This window comes from Grammomys surdaster, unplaced genomic scaffold (assembly GCF_004785775.1).
Source record: "Grammomys surdaster isolate TR1022 unplaced genomic scaffold, NIH_TR_1.0 514, whole genome shotgun sequence".
Lineage (NCBI taxonomy): Eukaryota > Metazoa > Chordata > Mammalia > Rodentia > Muridae > Grammomys > Grammomys surdaster.
This window is the reverse complement of record NW_021604933.1, coordinates 622965-640613: the sequence shown is the minus strand read 5'-3', so window position 1 is coordinate 640613 and position 17649 is coordinate 622965. Positions and strand designations below refer to the sequence as shown.

Below are 17649 nucleotides of genomic sequence, written 5' to 3'. Positions count from 1 at the left end.
TCTGTGTTTCCAAATAAATTTTAAGATTGCTTTTTCTATTTTTGTTAAGGATAGTATTGGCTTTTTTATTGGGATTCCATTCAATTCTATAACTACTTTTGTTAAGATACCCATGTCCACCACTCTTCCAATCCATGAACACAGGAGGTCTTTTTATCTTCTAGTGTCTTTTTCAATTTCTCTCTTGAATGTTTTAAAATTTTCCATGTCTCTCGCATCCCTGGTTAGATTTAGCTGAGGATATGGGTGTGAACTGAGACAGGACTGTTTCTCTAACTTCCTTCTCAACATGCTGCTGGTATAAAAGACTGCTACTGATTGTGTAGCCTGCCACTTTGCTCAAAGTGTCTGTCAGCTCTAAGAGTTTCTGGTACAGTCTATAGAATTTTATACACAGACTCTTATTGTATGCAAATCTGTCCTATTTTTATGTCTTTTGTTTTTCTAGTATTGACCCTCTAGCTAAGAATCCCAAAACTGTACTGAATAAGTGATGAGAACAATCACCTTTATCTTCTTTGATTTTAGTGGAAATACTTTGAGCTCTGTTCCGTTTAGTATAATGTTGGCTATAGGTTTATTATATATAGCTTTCATAATGTTGAGATATGTTCCTCCTACTCTCAGTTCCTTGGGTGTTTTGCCTGCATGCACTAAAAGTATTGTTGGTGCCAATGAAGGCCAGAAGAGGGTGATGAACCCCCAAGAACTGGAGTTATAGAAGGTTTTGAATTGCCATGTGGGTGCTGGGAATTGAACCCATATCCTCCAGAAGCACAGTTAACACGATGATGAACCATTGAGCCATATCTTCAGCTGCCACTTCAGGCTTTTTATCATGAAAACAAGTTGTATGATATCAAAAATATTTTTAGCATCCATTGAGACGATCATGCAATTATGGTCATTGAGTCTATTTATATGACATATTACATTCCTTGATTTCTGAATGTTGAGTCCTTCCAGCATCTCTGGACTAAAGCTAACCTGATCAAAGTGACGATCCTTTTTTCTGTGCTCCTATATTCAGTTTGTGAGTACTTTGCTGGGAAATTTTGCAGCTACACACATCAGGGAGATTGATCTAACTGTGTGTTTACAGAATTTTGATATGAGTAATACTACCTTTTAATTAAGTGTTTGATAATGTTTCTTCATTTCCTGTTTTATGAAAGAATTTCAGAAGAATTACTTCCAGTTCTTTGGCGGTGTGGTAAAACTCACCAGTGAACCCAACTGGAACTATATTTTTCTAGTTAGATTTTTTTTATTATTAATTCAAATTCTTGGCTTGTTACAGAAGTGTTTAAATTATTTCACCACAGTCTAATTTTGGTAGGTTATATGAACCTAGAAATACATCATTCCTTTTAGAGTTCCCAATGTAACAGAACACAAGTATATGCATACATATGTTGGATTTTGATACAGACAGGGTCTTATTAAGTAGTCCTAGTTGGCCTAGCACTCACTGTGTCAATAAGGCTGGCCTTGGAAACTCAGAGACCTGCCTGAGTCTGCCTCCATCAGGTGTGCTTGGTTAAAGGCATATGTCATTCTCAGTGAGCATATATTTTCCATCTCTAATTTTATTAATTTGAGATATCTCTTTTGGTCATTTTGTCTAAGTTTACAGATCTTGTTTATCCTTTCAAAGAACCATCTCTCTGTTGCAGTGATTTTGTACTCCTTTTGCTTTTGTTTCTTATTAAATTCTGCCTAGAACTTTTTATTTATGTATTTAGTTGTGTGTATGAGGAAGTAGTGTACAATGGTTAAAAGATGGTGTTGGGTGGCCTCCTCCATTATTTTCACATTATTCCTTTGAGGTCAGGTCACTCCCCGTAGTGGGCATGACCTAATGCTGCTTATATTCTGATGTTATTTTGGGTCTCCAAAATTGTTTCCACAAGAGAGTCAAAACGTCTGTATAGAAAGACACTGAGGGACCCTGCCCCTAGTTGGTTCTAACTGGTAAATAAAGATGCTGGCAGCCAATGGCTGGGCTGGGCAGGGCAGACAGAGATTTGATGATTCCCTGGTTTGGGACAGGGAGGAGGAGGAAGAAGAGAAAGATCTGCCATTCCAGGAGAGGTGGAGGGGAGGAGACGTCATACCTCAGATGAGTGGAGGACAGGGAGGCATAGCAGCCACGTGAAGGAGCTGGGAGAGTGTGGCCCAGAGGGCTGCCCAACTGGGTCCAGGGTAGCCAAGGTAGAATAAAGAACTTGGTAATTGATAACTCGGGATTATTGGTGGGAGGTGGATTAACTGCATGGAGGTTAGGAAGTGGCCCAGCTATTGCACTGTTTAAGGCGTTTCAAAATATAAAGGCTATGCGTGTGTCTTTCATTTGGGAGTGTAAATCAGGTGTGTAAACTTGGAGCTAGTAGTGAGTCACTGGAAGACGGGGTTTATCTAAATAACTAATACAACTCCCTGAACCTTGCGGGGGGGGGGGGTTTCTTTTTTTTTTTTTTGTTTTTTTTGTGTTTGTTTGTTTTTCCAGCCAGGCTGGCAGCCAACAAACTCTAAGAGTCCTCTTGTCCCTGCTCCCTCAGAACTGCAGCTAATGTGCCCATGGGTCTGTGAGTGGGTGCATAGCTCTGAACTCAGGTCTTCACGCTTACACATCAAGCACTCTAACCTGCTGGACCACGCTCCAGGTCCTTAAACATTTCTTTTTAACTACTGACTGAGTTTTGTTCTTGTTTCTTTTGTGTTGTGGTTTTTGGTTTTGGGGATTTTTTTGTTGTTGTTTTTTGAGACAAGATTCCTCTGTGTAGCCCTCGCTGTCCTGGAACTCACTCTATAGACCAGGCTGGCCTTGAACCCAGAGATCCTCCAGCCTTTGTCTCTTGAGTGTAAAGGTAGGAGCCACCATTGCTCGGCTTGTTCTTTTTTCTCATAGTCCTACGATGCAGCATTAATGATGAGGTCTTTCTGATTTCTAACCGAGGCACTGAGAGTTCCAATCTTCTCTCTTAGGATTACTTTCATTCTATCCCATAGGCTTTGGTACGTTGTGTTTCATTTTCATTTGATTTTAAAATGTTTTTATTTCTTTTTGATAGTGTGCTGTTAAACCTCTATGAGTTTATATATGTTCTATAGTCATTCTTACTGTTGGTTTGTAGCTTTTTCTTTCCTTGTGATCAAACAATACAGGAAATTATTTCTATTTTCCTATAATTGTTAATATTTCTTTCATTTCCTAAAATAAAATTTTAGACAAAATTCCATGAGTTGCTGAGAAGAAAGTATATTCTGCAGTTTTAGGAATGAATGTTCTGTAGATACTTGTTAAGTTCATTTGGTCTATAATGTCAGAATCCAGATGATTTGATTTACTTTTTGACACAACCTCAAAATTGACAGAGTCGAGTACTGAATCACCCACTACAATTGTGTTGAGGTCAAGCTGTATCCTCACACCTAGCAACGTGTGCTTTGTGAAACTGAGGGCACCTATACTTAGTGCATATATGTTTAAATGTTTAAAACTGTAATGTCTTCTTGATGGAGATCTCTCTTTCTCTCGCTCTCTCTCCTTTTGTTTTTTGTTTGTTTTTTGAGTTTGCAGGATTTCTTGTTTTTTATTGGTTCTTTGAGAATTTTGTACTATGCACTTTGACCAGTCATACACCCCTACTTCTCCCAGATCCACCCTTACCCACTCAACTCTGTATCCTCTTTTTAGAAACTCATGAAGCTCAGTTCATGCTGCCCATATATTCTAGCATGTGTGGCCTTTCTAGAGAATGGTCCACCAGCCAGGGACCACATCCATAAAGAAAAATGACTGCTCCTTTCACAGCAACTATCAGCTGTCTTAGCGAGGGGTAGAACTTCATGCCCACCTCTCATCTCCATGTTGTTAGATGGTCTGATCTGCACCTACACAGGACTTCTGTATGTTGTTAACGACTACTGTGAACTCATGTGTGCAACTTCCCTACTGTGTCCAGAAAACCCACTTTCCTTTTAGTCATCTACTGGCTCTGGCTCTTACAATCAATCTGCCTGTCCTCTCTTTCCAAATCATCTCTGAGCCTTAAGAGAAGGAGCTATTAAACAGATGTCCCATTAAGGGGAGCATTCCTCAGTCTCTTACTCTTTGCACTCTGACTATTGTAGGTCCTTGGGTTTATCACCATTTAGTACAAAAAATATTGATTAGTTGACAGATGTAATAATCCATGGGTATAAGAAATCACTGGGAGTCAATTTAATACTATATCCACTTAGCAAAGTAATAGTAATAGATTCTTTCCTAGAACCTATACCCTATCGAGCCACAGGTTCTTGGCCCTGATAACAGTGCCATACCTGGGTTCCAACGTATGAAGCATGCCTTAAATCCAATCAGGAATCTTTCTTTCTAAGGGTTGCCTCATCACATTTGTGCCACTACTGTACAAGCAGGCAGGTCTTGCCAGGTTGTAGTAGTGTATGAAGTATCCCTTGTTCCTTCAGACTAGGTTGCCTATTTCTCAGTGGTGGTCATTATGCTGGAATTGTAAGGGAGAGTAATTGGTTTTTCATGTTACCTATTGTTTTTGCATTGGAACTTATGCATCAGAAATTCAATAGTTGGTTGTCACTGCCATTTTAAGGTCACCTTTCTTTTCTTCAATGGCACTATCTGTGGTTTCTTGGAAGGATTGGGTAGCAGTATGGTTGAGGTGTCATTTTCCACTGTTATAATATTGTTCAGGGTATCAAATTCTATCCTCAGTCCTCTTCTGAGAGGAAGCTATTAACTAACACAATACCCAGGGGTAGACTTTCCTGACTGTAGAGTCCATCTGGCATTGCTCACATTCCTCTCCTACTTCCCAAAAGGCTGTCTTGCAACCAGCAGTTCCTCCCTGATGGGAAGTCTTTTCCTACCCTCTGTATCTGAGGACTACTCTGGATCAGTATTTGGGTCTGAATCTTTTTTTGACTCTGGTTCTGGATCCAGATCAGGCTCTAGTTCTGGTTTTGGCATGATATTCCAAAGCTTCTGCAAGTGGGTATCTAAGTTCTGAAATGGGTTTCTAGCATTCCTATACTGAATGAATATTTGGGTTGGTGTTCAGTGTTTCCTTGCCTTAGCTGATCTTGGTTCAGCTAGGAGTATGTGAAGGTTAGTCATGGGGATAAGTGGTGCCGTCTTATGGGTGAAGGAGCTGAAGTGAAGCATGCCTTAAATCCAATCAAGAATCTTTCTTTCTAAGGGTTACCTAATCACATGTGTAGGGATCACAGTCTCTTTGACTTCTCAGGTGGGTTTTCAAGATTAATCTTAAAGTAATTACTTTGAATTAAGTAAGCCGTGTTTGTGTGTGTGTGTGTGTGTGTGTGTGTGTGTGTGTGTGTGTGAGATTAGTTGTCACTGCTATTTTAAGGTCCTAGCTTTCATAAACCTTAAGCACATATACAGCTTTAAATCAAGTCCTTTCCACAGTCTTCAAATCAGGAGTCTAAAACAACCAACAACCACTAACAGTGTAAAACTTCTCACTATTTTTCTAAACACCAAAACTGTGCCTATTCTGTCCAATAAATAAAACTAAATTGTTCGTGTCCCTTGAGACTAGCCACAAAGAATCTCAGATTTGGGTCACAATTACAACTAAGACACGTTGATTATATGTTATCTATTTCAAAATTAAAGTATGTTTACTTAATTACAAAACTTTAGGTTTCTTTTATCTGAGGATTCAATAGATGGACTCCTAACTGACTCAGGGGCCTGATTGATTCATCAGGAACAGAGAAAATACTTCACAGCTATACTTCCAATATTTAATTTGGTGCCTTTTGAGTACTTACTAAATAATTCTTTTTAATGAATGAGAAAGAAATATAGAAAAACATTAAATGATACCTTTAAAATATAGTTGAAATGGGAAATTCACAGTAAAAACATTATAATTTCAATAATAATGTCAAAGTAAATAAAAATACAATCTTTGCTCTGACAATACAGTGGTACCATGTTTGGGTAATATATAACATTTTGAGATAAAGTATATAACTATCAAGTGACCCAGATAGCTACATCGACAGACAAATAAAGGAAAAGAAAAAGAAGTACAGAAACTAGGCAACCATGAACTCTACTGTTTGTTTACCCATCTACTTTATGGCACTGTATATACACCTATTATACCCTCAGCATGCATAATGAAGGAATGGTCTCTTTTAGTAACAGCACTACTTACCAGGACAAAGGAGTACATAGCTCCTGGCCATACCATCTTCTATGTACACCACCTTAACATAGCACACCTAGCCAACACGATGGCTTAGCAGGTGAAGGTGCTTGCAAAACTCATATGGCGGAAGGACAGACTCCCATAATTCATCCTTCCATCTCCACAAGCACATACTTACCCACGCTCAACACATATATACATAATAGACATAATTTTTAAAAGATTACAATAATAATGTAATAAGCTATGTTGACTTTTTTCACTAGGCCCCTCAGTCAAAGTTCAACTTACTAACATTTACAAAATGATTTGAGCATAACAGAATGGGAACATAACCCGGCTTAGATCAGCACAGCACTCTAGTCCTTGTCTAACATTTTCTTCATAAGTAGGGTTTTTTTTTAGAACAAAACAAAAACAATTTAATTTTGCATCTTTATTGATACATTAAAAAGATAAATTAGAATTTAAAATTTCAATAGGAAGTAAAAGTGTCTCATCAAATCCTACATTGTTTTTACCCATAAAATAAAAATTTAACAGACCAAAAAGAAAATGTTGCTCACAATCCCGAAGACCAAAGCAATTCTCCATGGATTCTAGAAAGCGGAGAGCAATTGTGTAAGTGCCCATCTATGACAACTTCTAACAGTCTCAGCTGCTACATGCAATCTTACCTGGGGAGGATAGTTGCTCTCTGAAGACCATCTGGAAGACTGATCATTTGGTTTATCCACTAAAATGTTCCTGAATTAAAGAAAGAAAGATAACTGAAGTTAAAATAGTAAATCAGTAGTCAAAAAAAGGAAATAATCCACCATTCTAAAACTACAGGAAATACCACAAAGTTACAGAATGTTTGTGGTTTGAAAGAGAATAGTATATAAACCATAAAAAGAAGCACAGAAAAGTTCTAACTAATATAAGTTTTAAGAAGCATTAAAAAGAATGCTGGGCCAAGGAATCAACTTAAGAGGTACAAGAGAAGCTGGAAAAGAACAGAAACAAAATAAAGACTGTAGCATGAAGTTATGACAGGAAGTATGAAATACTACCCAGAGTCCATACTACTACAAACAATCCCAATACAAACACGGCAGGGGGGGGGAACACCACAAACCCAAACTGAAACTTTAAACAAAAGTTATGACTAGTATTCTTCCAAACACTATCAACTGAAAAACAAACAGGACTAGAGAGATGGCTCAGTGGTTAAAAGACTCTGTTTTTGTAGAGATCCAGTGTTCAATTCCCAGCACCCCACATGGAGGCTCACAACCTCTGGAAGACAGAAAGTTGTACAGAGGTTATAGGTTAATTCCTAGAATGACGTATTATAGAAAAGAAACTGGATTGACAGTTACCAATGAATTCACAATTAGAAAGCATGCTGGAGTTGAACACATTATCAAGCAAACACCTGTAATCCCAATACATAAGAGGCTGCACAAGAACTGGGAGAAGAGGACATGAAAGAGGAGAAGGGAAGAGAGAAGAGTGGAGAGGGAAAAGTCCCCTAAAAGATCTTTTTTTAAAAAAAAGTTTGAATAGACAACATATTAGAACCAGACTCAGAGGTAATACAGATTCTAGAATTACCAGATAAGAAATGTTTTTAAATAACTATGACTATCATTTTAAGAGTTCTAAAGAAATAAGTAGATAATACATAGGATAGGTAGGTAACATTAAAGAAAGAATCTGAGCTTGAAAATACTCTAACAGAAAATTCCCAAACTTAAAAGAGAGGGGGGGGAAAGATAGTGGGGGTGTCCAAGGACTGCAAGAAATCAAAGAGCTATGGCATATGCACAGCTGCAACAAAAGAAAACAGGAACAGAAGAAATAGGTAAGGGAATATAGTGACTGAGAAATTTTGGAAGCCAGTAACAGATATCAAACCATCTATCCAGGAAGATAAGACAAAACCACGAAACAAATACAACAACAACAATAGAAAGAAAAAAGGGAAGAAAATCTACATCTAGATTATACTGGTTAAGTTTCTCTGTTGTTGTGATTAAACTATACCAAAACCAAACAGGGGAAGGGTTGGGGTGGACAGCTCATGTTTAAGAAAAGTCAGACTAAGAACTCAAGCAGAGCAGAGGCAAGAACCAGGGAGGAAATCTTCATACTGGCTTGTTCTCCATAGCTTGCTCAGCTTATTTGCTTTTTTATACAACCCAGGACCACTTGCCTGTGGTGGCAATCAATCATTAATCAAGAAAATGCCCCACAGACATGTCCACAGGGCAATCTGATAGGGGCAATTCCTTAATTAGGGTTCCTTCTTCTTAGGGGAATCTAGGTTTGTATCAAACAGATAAAAACTAGCACATAGGCACAGCATAGTCAAACAGTAGAAAACCAAAACCACAGAGAAAGTCATAAAAAAAAGGTCACGAAGTGTGGAGGAAAGTCCACTACAGAAAAACAAAGATAAGAATTATATTAAATTTCTCATCAAAAACTCTACAGCCAAATTAAGGAACTATTTCAAGTATTGAAAGGGGAGGGGAAAGAAATCCAATCTTGATATGTGATTTGAAAGTAGAGAGGGAGTACTCAGGGTTAAAGGTTTAAGTGGGGTAGGTCATAGTGGGTGGATGGAGGAAGAGACAGGGGTCATCAAAACTAAGGATGTATTAAAGATCGTCCACTACTTTGTAAGCTATTAAAAAGAAAGTAAAGATATCTGAACACAGTTCTCTATGTGGGTAAGCAGTAACTTCCTCAGAAGACATGGGTTATTAAATGAAAATCTTAGTACCAGAACTGGGATACCTCCTTATAAGTTATTCATCAAAAATGTCCCATAGGCCCCCACAAACAATATTGCCACTGCTCTTCCTGCCCACAAGAACTAGATCTTAAATGCTCTACTAATCCTCAGCACACAGTTTGATTGTAGGACTTCTATACAGAAATCAAACTGGAATTGACCTAAAAGCTTTTTCAGACAGCTAATGTTCATAATGTTGGAAGGTGCTACGCAGGCAAGTAGGAGAGTCAAGTCATCAATGGTATGACCCAGCAATGAATCCTGGACATTACAATACTAACTTACCAGGTAAGAAGTATCCACCAGTACAGTAATGGAGTAAAGATTATGAGATAACCAACCACTTTCCGGTTGGCTCTAAGCTCTGCTCCTCAGAAGGGAATTCATGCTTGACACTGTAAACCTGGTCATAACTCCATGGTTCTAGAGGTCACAGGCCATGGGGGTGGGGATGAAGGTGGGGGCAACCCATGTCAAAATGCTTTCTAGATATCTGCTTATGCCCACAGATGAGTGCTCCTCTCAATCCTGATCAGAGACGCTGATTCTATGGCGAGCAACAATCAATGCAAAGATTCATAACTAAGTCAATGTACGGAGAAAAGGTGACTGTTAGTATTCAAATGGGACAACTACTCCCCTGGTCTGCCAGGCTCCAGCGACACAGTGAAGACAGGGTAGAAAGAATGAACAAGTTGAAGGATGGGGTGGGAACCTGTGACTGCAGTATGCTGGCCATGATGTGGCTGCCACATTCATGAACTCAGTGCAATGAAGATTGCCTGATTATCTGCACAAAACCAAGCCAGCAACATCAGTCCATAGTCTAGTCGGTAGCACCACCTGGACTCAGTGAGGTTTTTAAAAAAAAGAGAGAGAGGGCATAGAGATGGGAAGGAACATGTTGGGAGCATGTTGGCATGTTGGGGGTGTGTAAGATCAATGTACACATCTATGAAACTGCCAAAGAATCAGTATTTTTTTTTTAAATATGGAAACTTCCCGAGGTGGGTAGTCATAAAGCAGACTTCTGACTGTTTTGATCTTGTCACATATCCAGCATACCAAGACTGAGCTCATTCAAGAAGGATAAAGGAAAGTCCTCTATCATCATCACTCCCTTTCCTACCCTTCTGCCATAGGATGCTTCCCCAAAAAGACCTTTTTCCCAGATGTTAGTTCCTGAATCTTGGATAGCTCAGCTTCTAAAACTGTAATCCAATACATTTGCTATTACAAACCACCAAATCTGTGGCCCTCTGCTACAGTCAAACAAGAGAAGAATCAAATAGATTCTGAAAATCAGTATCTATACCATTCCTAAGCATTTACTATTATTTAAAGTTAGAGTTAGATTAGTTATAAACATATTTAACAAACTTTAGGGTAAGCAGTGTGATGGTTTCAATGAGAAAATGCCTCTACAGTCTCAGGCATTTCAGCACAGGACCCAGTTGATAGCCCTACTTGAGGAGATTTAGGTGGTGCAATCTTCCTGGAGGAAGTATGTCACTGGAGGAGGCTCTGAGAATAAAAAGCTTTGCCTTCTTTTAGTTGTTTTTCCTGCTTCAAGCTTGCAGCTCAAGGTGTGAGTTTTCAGCTTCACGTTTCTGCCACCTGCTCCCAGGCAGTCCCAGCCACTGTGGACTCTAACCCTCTAGAATTGTACAAAATAAACTCTTATATTAACACAAGCACTAAAAAATTTAAGAGAAATGTAATTAATATGTAAAAGAAAATAGTCACACTGGAGACTCATTTCAAATCAGAGATAGAAAAAGAAAACAAGTGTATGAAATAGAAAACAGTTTTATATATGGTAGATACCAATTCAATTATATCAAAAATCAATTTGTATGTGAATGTTGAAATAAACCAACTAAAAGAGAATGGGTGAGAAAAACAACTGCTCAAATACATCACGTAAAAATAAAGGACACTGGTGAACGTAAGGAAACAGATGAAGATGCAGCATGTTTTAAAAGAATAGCTGGATCCATATCATATCAGGCTTATTCAAGAAGGAGAATTCATCAGGGACAGAGGGGCATTAATGAAATGTGTCAATTCTTCAAGAAGACACAACAATTCTTAATGTGACTGCACCAAACAAACAAACAAAAAAAGTCAAAATACTTGAGGAAAAAATTGTCAGAATTGCAAGAAGCACTATTATAATTGCAGATTCCCAACCTCCCACTTTCAGCAACTGACAGATTCAGTAGGCAGAAGCTCAGAACACCACTGAACTAAAAAGGACTATCAATCAACTGGATGTAACTGACATATACAGAACACTTCACCAACAGCAAAATGAATTCTCCTCAACTCACACAGGAGCACTCACTAGCAGTGGAAAACGTGTCAGTAACACAAGCAGCTCACAGACCTCAACAGGATTAAATTAGAATCATTCATACAAGATAGCTAGAAAATCTTCAAATATTTGGCATCTACAACACAGTTCCAAATAATACACAAATCAAGGAAACCTCAAGATAAAAAGAGAAATAAATCGAACTAGATAAAATGTTTTTAAAAGGAAAGGAAACTTACTGAAATGGTGTAACACGATGAAAACAACACTTAACAGATGTGTTATATACATAGTAGAAAAGTAAGAAGACTTTAAAATCAATCACCTAAGCTTCCACCCTAAGAAGCTAAGACATAAAAAGAAATGTAACCATCAATATCACAAAAATAAAAAAACAAAAACTACAGTAGAAATCAAACTAAAAATGAGAACAAGGGAAAAGAATGAAACCAAAGCCTGATTACTTAAAAACAAAACAAACGAACAAACAAAAAACCCAGACCTCTAGCTAGGGTAAGCAAGAGGAAGGGAAATCAAAACAAACCAAACAAATGTAAAACAGAACATACAGATCACCATGCCTGGAAGTTTGGGGTTTGTGGGTTTGGCTGTCCTTTCTTGCTCAGAGTCAGGGGTGCTTGGCAACCTTGAGAAGGAGGCAATAATGGCCTAGCTAGCAGCTAGGAGATAAAAGGGGTTCCATCTCCACCAGCACAAGTAGTTTCCATTCCTGGCTTTAATGCCCAACCTATTTCTTGGGCTCCCAGACTCTGCTACTTCTTTACAGCCACAATAGAAACAGGAAAATAAGCTTCAAGGAAGGGAGGACTTGTGAGTGTGTGAGAATATGTTGTAAGTGTGTGTGCGCCATTGTGGGTGTGTGCCTGCCTGCCTGCTTGTCTGTTCATGTAAGTGCCCACAGAGACCAAAGAGGATGTCAGATTCTCTGGAGCTGGAGTTACAGGCAGTTGTACATCATCAACCATGAAAGCTGGGAATGGACTCAGCTCCTGAGACTGCCAAATGCTCTTTCTAACCACTGAGCCATCTTTCCAGCTCCCAGTTTTCTATTTTTTTAATTAACATATAATATTTACACTCACTTATGTGACCGCATTATAAATCAAATCTAGGTGCAAATACAATGTACAATGACCAAACCAAAGTACTCAGAACTTCTATTCCTCAAATATCAACAAGCCTATGATCCTGGGAACTCAAATCTTCCTCTCTAGTTATTTTGAAATGTACAATTAATTGCTCTGGATTAATTCCCCAATTTTGTAACATATGAGAACTATACCAACTGTATCGGCATACTGATTATCCTACCCTCTGACTGCTTTCCCTTCCTAGCTTCTACTAAGTGCTATTGTACATCTACTATTATGTGATTAATGTCTTTAGTTTCTGCAATATTTGTCTCTCTATACCTAATTTATTTTACTTAACATAATGACCTCAAATCTCCTGCAATGGCAGGACCGCACCCTTTTCATGATTAAACAGCATTCTTCCCAACCCCGCTCCCTGCCATACACATATAAATTCATGCACACACGCCTTTAAAAACAAAATCTGTGTGTACACATGAATGCCTGTATCTGTGAATGTCATTTGTGTGTATGCCTTAGAGGCCAGAAGAGGGCACCAGAACCACCAAGACTGGAGTTCTAGGTGATTGTGAGCCACCATGTAGGTGCTATCAATCAAATTCCAGTCCTATGCATGAGCAGCAAATGTTCTTAACCACTGAGCCATCTGTTTCCACACAATTTTTAAAATCCATTCATCTGCTGATGGACATCTTAGCTGACTCTATAATTCTAGTTCCTATGACTAGTGCTGCAATAAGAGATGTGGGTATCTCTTTGATGTAATGACTTTTATATACCCAGGAGTAGGGCTGCTATGTCATAAAGCTTTTTGAGAGGCCTCTGTACTGTTTCTATAACAGCTACACAATGTTATTACTTTCTTTCTCGCTTTCTCTCTTTCTTTCTTCCCCCCTCCCCCCTCCCCCCCTCATCCTTTCTCTCTTTTCTCATATAAATACCCACAATATACAATTATCCTTTCTCCAAATCCTAGGCAAGTTCTTACAGAAAAATCCACAAAAATCAGTCTACAGAAAGATTAAAATCTTGTTCTGGTAAGGACTCTGTTAAAAGGATAAGATGAGAAGATACAGCCTGGAAGAACCTATTTATACGTTCAAAAAAGGACTTACATCTAAAATAAACAATTATTCACAATGACTAGGCTTAAAAACAAACAATTCTATTAGAAAACAAGCAAGACATGAATAACAACTCTTTGAGTATATCCAAAGGGGCAGATAAGCACATGAAAACACTTGTAACACCCTTAGCCATCACAAATATATATAACCAGTTATCATTACTTGCCTATTAGAACAGCTAAAATTGAAAAATAGTGATGGCTCAAAAGCTATCACCAATTTAGAGAAACTTCAGATGACAATGGCTCAATGGATAATGACCCGAATTCAATCTCCAAGACCCACATGGTAGGAGAGAACTGACTCTTGCATATTCTCTCTCTCTCTCTCTCATACACACACACACACACACACACACACACACACACACACACACACACAGAGAGAGAGAGAGAGAGAGAGAGAGAGAGAGAGAGAGAGAGAGAGACAGAGACAGAGAGAGAGAGAGACAGAGAGAGAACACTCAAGAGAAACTAGAATACCTATACCCTAATGTGACTATGAAATAGTACCGTCATTTTAGGTGTATATTACAATTTTTCGTGTGACTCAGTAACTAAACTCGCCCAACAGTGGTGGTGCACACTTTTAACCCAGCACTGGGAGGCAGAGGCAGATAGATCTCTATAAGTTTGCATCCAGTCTGGTCTACAGAGCAAGTTCCAGGACAGCCAAGGCTATATTGAGAAACTCTGTCCATAAAACCCAAAACCCAAAACCAAACAAAACAAAACAAAAAAACAGACTATCTCAAGGGAAATAACATTTTATGTCCAAATAAAAACCTACATACAAATGTTTAAAACTGCCTTACTTCTAATAATCCCAATCTGGAAACAATCCAGATGTCCTTCAAATGATAAAAATCAAACTATAGTACATTTAAATGAACAGATATACACATTAATTGATTTTATTTGCTTGAACCAGAAATAAAAATGGCTACTCAAACTAGAAGGAATAAAAAGTGCTAAAGGGACAGATATGAAGCTGTACAGCTTAAAATTTGAAACCACAAGGGCAGGACAGATGGCTCCTATGATGAAAGTCCATGTTGCTCTTGGAGAAGACCCAGGTTGGGTTCCCAAGCCCCCACAAGGTGCCTCACAACCATCCATAACTTCAGTTCTAAGGGATCAGAGACCCTCTTCCCACCTCCATAGGCATAAATCTAAAAGCTTATTTTTCTTAATTTGAAACAATATTTTTACATATTATAAACAAAGCATAAAAGAAACAAAAGAATCTCTAAAAACTGAAAATAAACTCAAACAAATGTCTCCAAATGAAAATGACAAGAAGCAGAAGCAAATTAATGTGATTGGGTATCAAGTTAGTGATATAACCATAAGAAACTATCTTTTAAAACATTTAACATTAAAAGCAATTTTTAAAGTCACCCTCAGTTGAACACTTTGGGCTTGCAAAGAATTATTAAACTTAATCTAGTAATACTGATGTTTTTCTTTGGAAATTATATTTGAAGACACACTTGTGTACACCAAATAGTGAAGTGGGAAAGTAGTAATTTTACTAATGCTATTAGGAAATATTGCACACACTGATGGTAACAAATAGGGCCAAAGAGGGAAGACTGCTTTTTATTCTTTCAGAGACCCAGGATCAGTTCCTGGCACCCACACAGTAGCTAACAACCAGTTATCACCCCAATGCCAAGGGATCACTGCCCGCTTCTGGCCTCTGTGCCACCATGCACTTGGTACATAAAAGCACACAAGCAAACATACATACATATTAAAGTATTGAATTTTTTTGTTAAATTAAATAATAAATGTGACATAAAAAATAGAATCTGGAAAATCCAATCTAAAATTAAAATAGTCTAAAGTGGACATTATTTTCACTTTAAAAATTGCTTCCTAGTTATGTATAGAGGTTTAAAAAAATGACAATCCAGTACCAACAATTTTTCCTAGCTTCCAGTTATACATTCTAAGAATCGTCCTTTTACTAATGTGTATATAAAGGACATACTTCCTATGTCAAAAAATTCAAAATAATAATGAGGGCATGTCAGTCAAAGGAACATAGAGGAAGCCTAGAGAGCCTCCAACTGCTCACAATGTTTACAATCTGGCATCAAAGGCAATGACTACTCAAGTTCTTTAAAATATAGTGAAGGCTGGAGAGATGGCTCAGTAGTTAGGAGCATTGGTTGCTCTTCCAGAGGCCTTGGGTTTGGTTCCCAACACCCACATGGCAGCTCACAACTGTCTGTAACTCCAGTTCCAGGGATCTGACACCCTCTTCTTGTCTTATCAAGCACCAGGCATGCACTTGGTGCAAGAGACATACATGTAGACAAGTCACTCACACATGTAAAAATAAACTAATTAAAATTCTGAAAGATAAAATCTAATAGATACATAAACAGTCTAATGAGCAAAGACTTTCTTTAAGAACAACACTACACATCTAGGGAGATATGGAACTTAGTTCATTACTCTGCAACTGGTCACTGAAAGGAAAGAATTAGACACTTCTCTTGCTTTCCAGTTGACCTGTTTTCAGTAACTAGAAGCTCTTATCATTGAGGGTAATTTCTATGAATAAAAATCAACTAGTGTGTGTGGTGAGGCCTTGGGTTTGATGACAAATGAAAGGAGGGGAACCGCAACTAACAAGAGTGAAAATAAAATAATGACATTATGTCCAAATTTCATACCTCTCGTTAAACATTTTTATTCCAACAATGATTACCAATGAATGTTAATACCAGTAATAAAAAGCCAATGAGACTACATTTATCACAAACTCTAACCTCAAAAGATAAAACGTAGTCACCATTAGCTTAACTGCTGGAAGGACTTACAGTAATTTTTAAGGCAGTGTAATAGTTCAATCATTCCTCATTTCTAACCTGCGAAGGCAGTACGTGAACAGTCCCTTCTGCAACTACTGAAGCAAGGAGCTACACTGAGCATAATTCAATTGATAATGTGGCCAATGCATATCGTCTTATTAAAATTGCTGTGGTTGGTTGCATTACATGACACACAAAACTGTCCTCTACCTCACGTGAAATAAGTATTTTATATGGTTTTACTAAAAAATAAAATGACTCATCTATCTGGTTACTTAGTTAATAAATTTTGGATTATATTTATTGAAACATGACATACTGTGCTCTTAGCTTATACCTCAACCATATTTTGTGCTGTTTGCCATTTTCATGCCTTGTATATAACTTGTATAGATTGGATGATATTCCCAATAAAAACTTTTAATGCCAAAAAAAAAATCAATGGGAAATCTTACTAGAAATTACCACTAGACTATGCATCCTGAATTAGTAGCAATACGAAGCACATTATACTAGCTAGAAAGTAGTCCTTTAAAAAAGATTCAAATTAAGATAAACAGACTGAAAAAGAAATTAGGGAAATGACACCCTTCACAATAGTCGCAAATAATATAAAATACCTTGGTGTGAATCTAACCAAGCAAGTGAAAGACCTGTATGACAACAACTTCAAGTCCCTGAAGAAAGAAATCGAAGAAGATCTCAGAAGATGGAAAGATCTCCCATGCTCATGGATTGGCAGGATTAATATAATAAAAATGGCCATCTTGCCAAAAGCAATCTACAGATTCAATGCAATTCCCATTAAAATCCCAACTCAATTCTTCACAGAGTTAGAAAAGGAAATTCTCAAATTCATATGGAATAACAAAAAACCCAGGATAGCAAAAACTATTCTCAACAATAAAAGAACTTCTGGAAGAATCACCATCCCTGACCTCAAGCTGTACTACAGAGCAATAGCGATAAAAACTACAAGGCACTGGTACAGAGACAGGCAGGAAGATCAATGGAATAGAACTGAAGACCCAGAAATGAACCCACACACCTATGGTCACTTGATCTTTGACAAAGGAGCTAAAACTGTCTAGTGGAAAAAGGACAGCATTTTCAACAAATGGTGCTGGTTCAACTGGAGGACAACATGTAGAAGAATGAAAATTGATCCATTCTTATCTCCTTGTACAAAGCTCAAGTCTAAGTGGATAAAGGACCTCCACATAAAACCAGATACACTGAAACTAATAGAAGAGAAGGTGGGGAAGAGCTTCGAAT

General features: G+C 37.9%; 1 protein-coding gene across 2 annotated transcripts in view; it reads right to left on the bottom strand.

The window, feature by feature from the left end:
• Mkln1 (muskelin 1) overlaps positions 1–17649 on the bottom strand; it is a 117343-nt gene that overhangs the window by 85824 nt on the left and 13870 nt on the right. For both annotated transcript variants that reach the window (XM_028781692.1, XM_028781693.1), the window contains exon 2: positions 6884–6953. In XM_028781692.1, coding sequence (XP_028637525.1) covers positions 6884–6953 — 70 coding nt within the window. The remainder of the gene's footprint in view (positions 1–6883; positions 6954–17649) is intronic.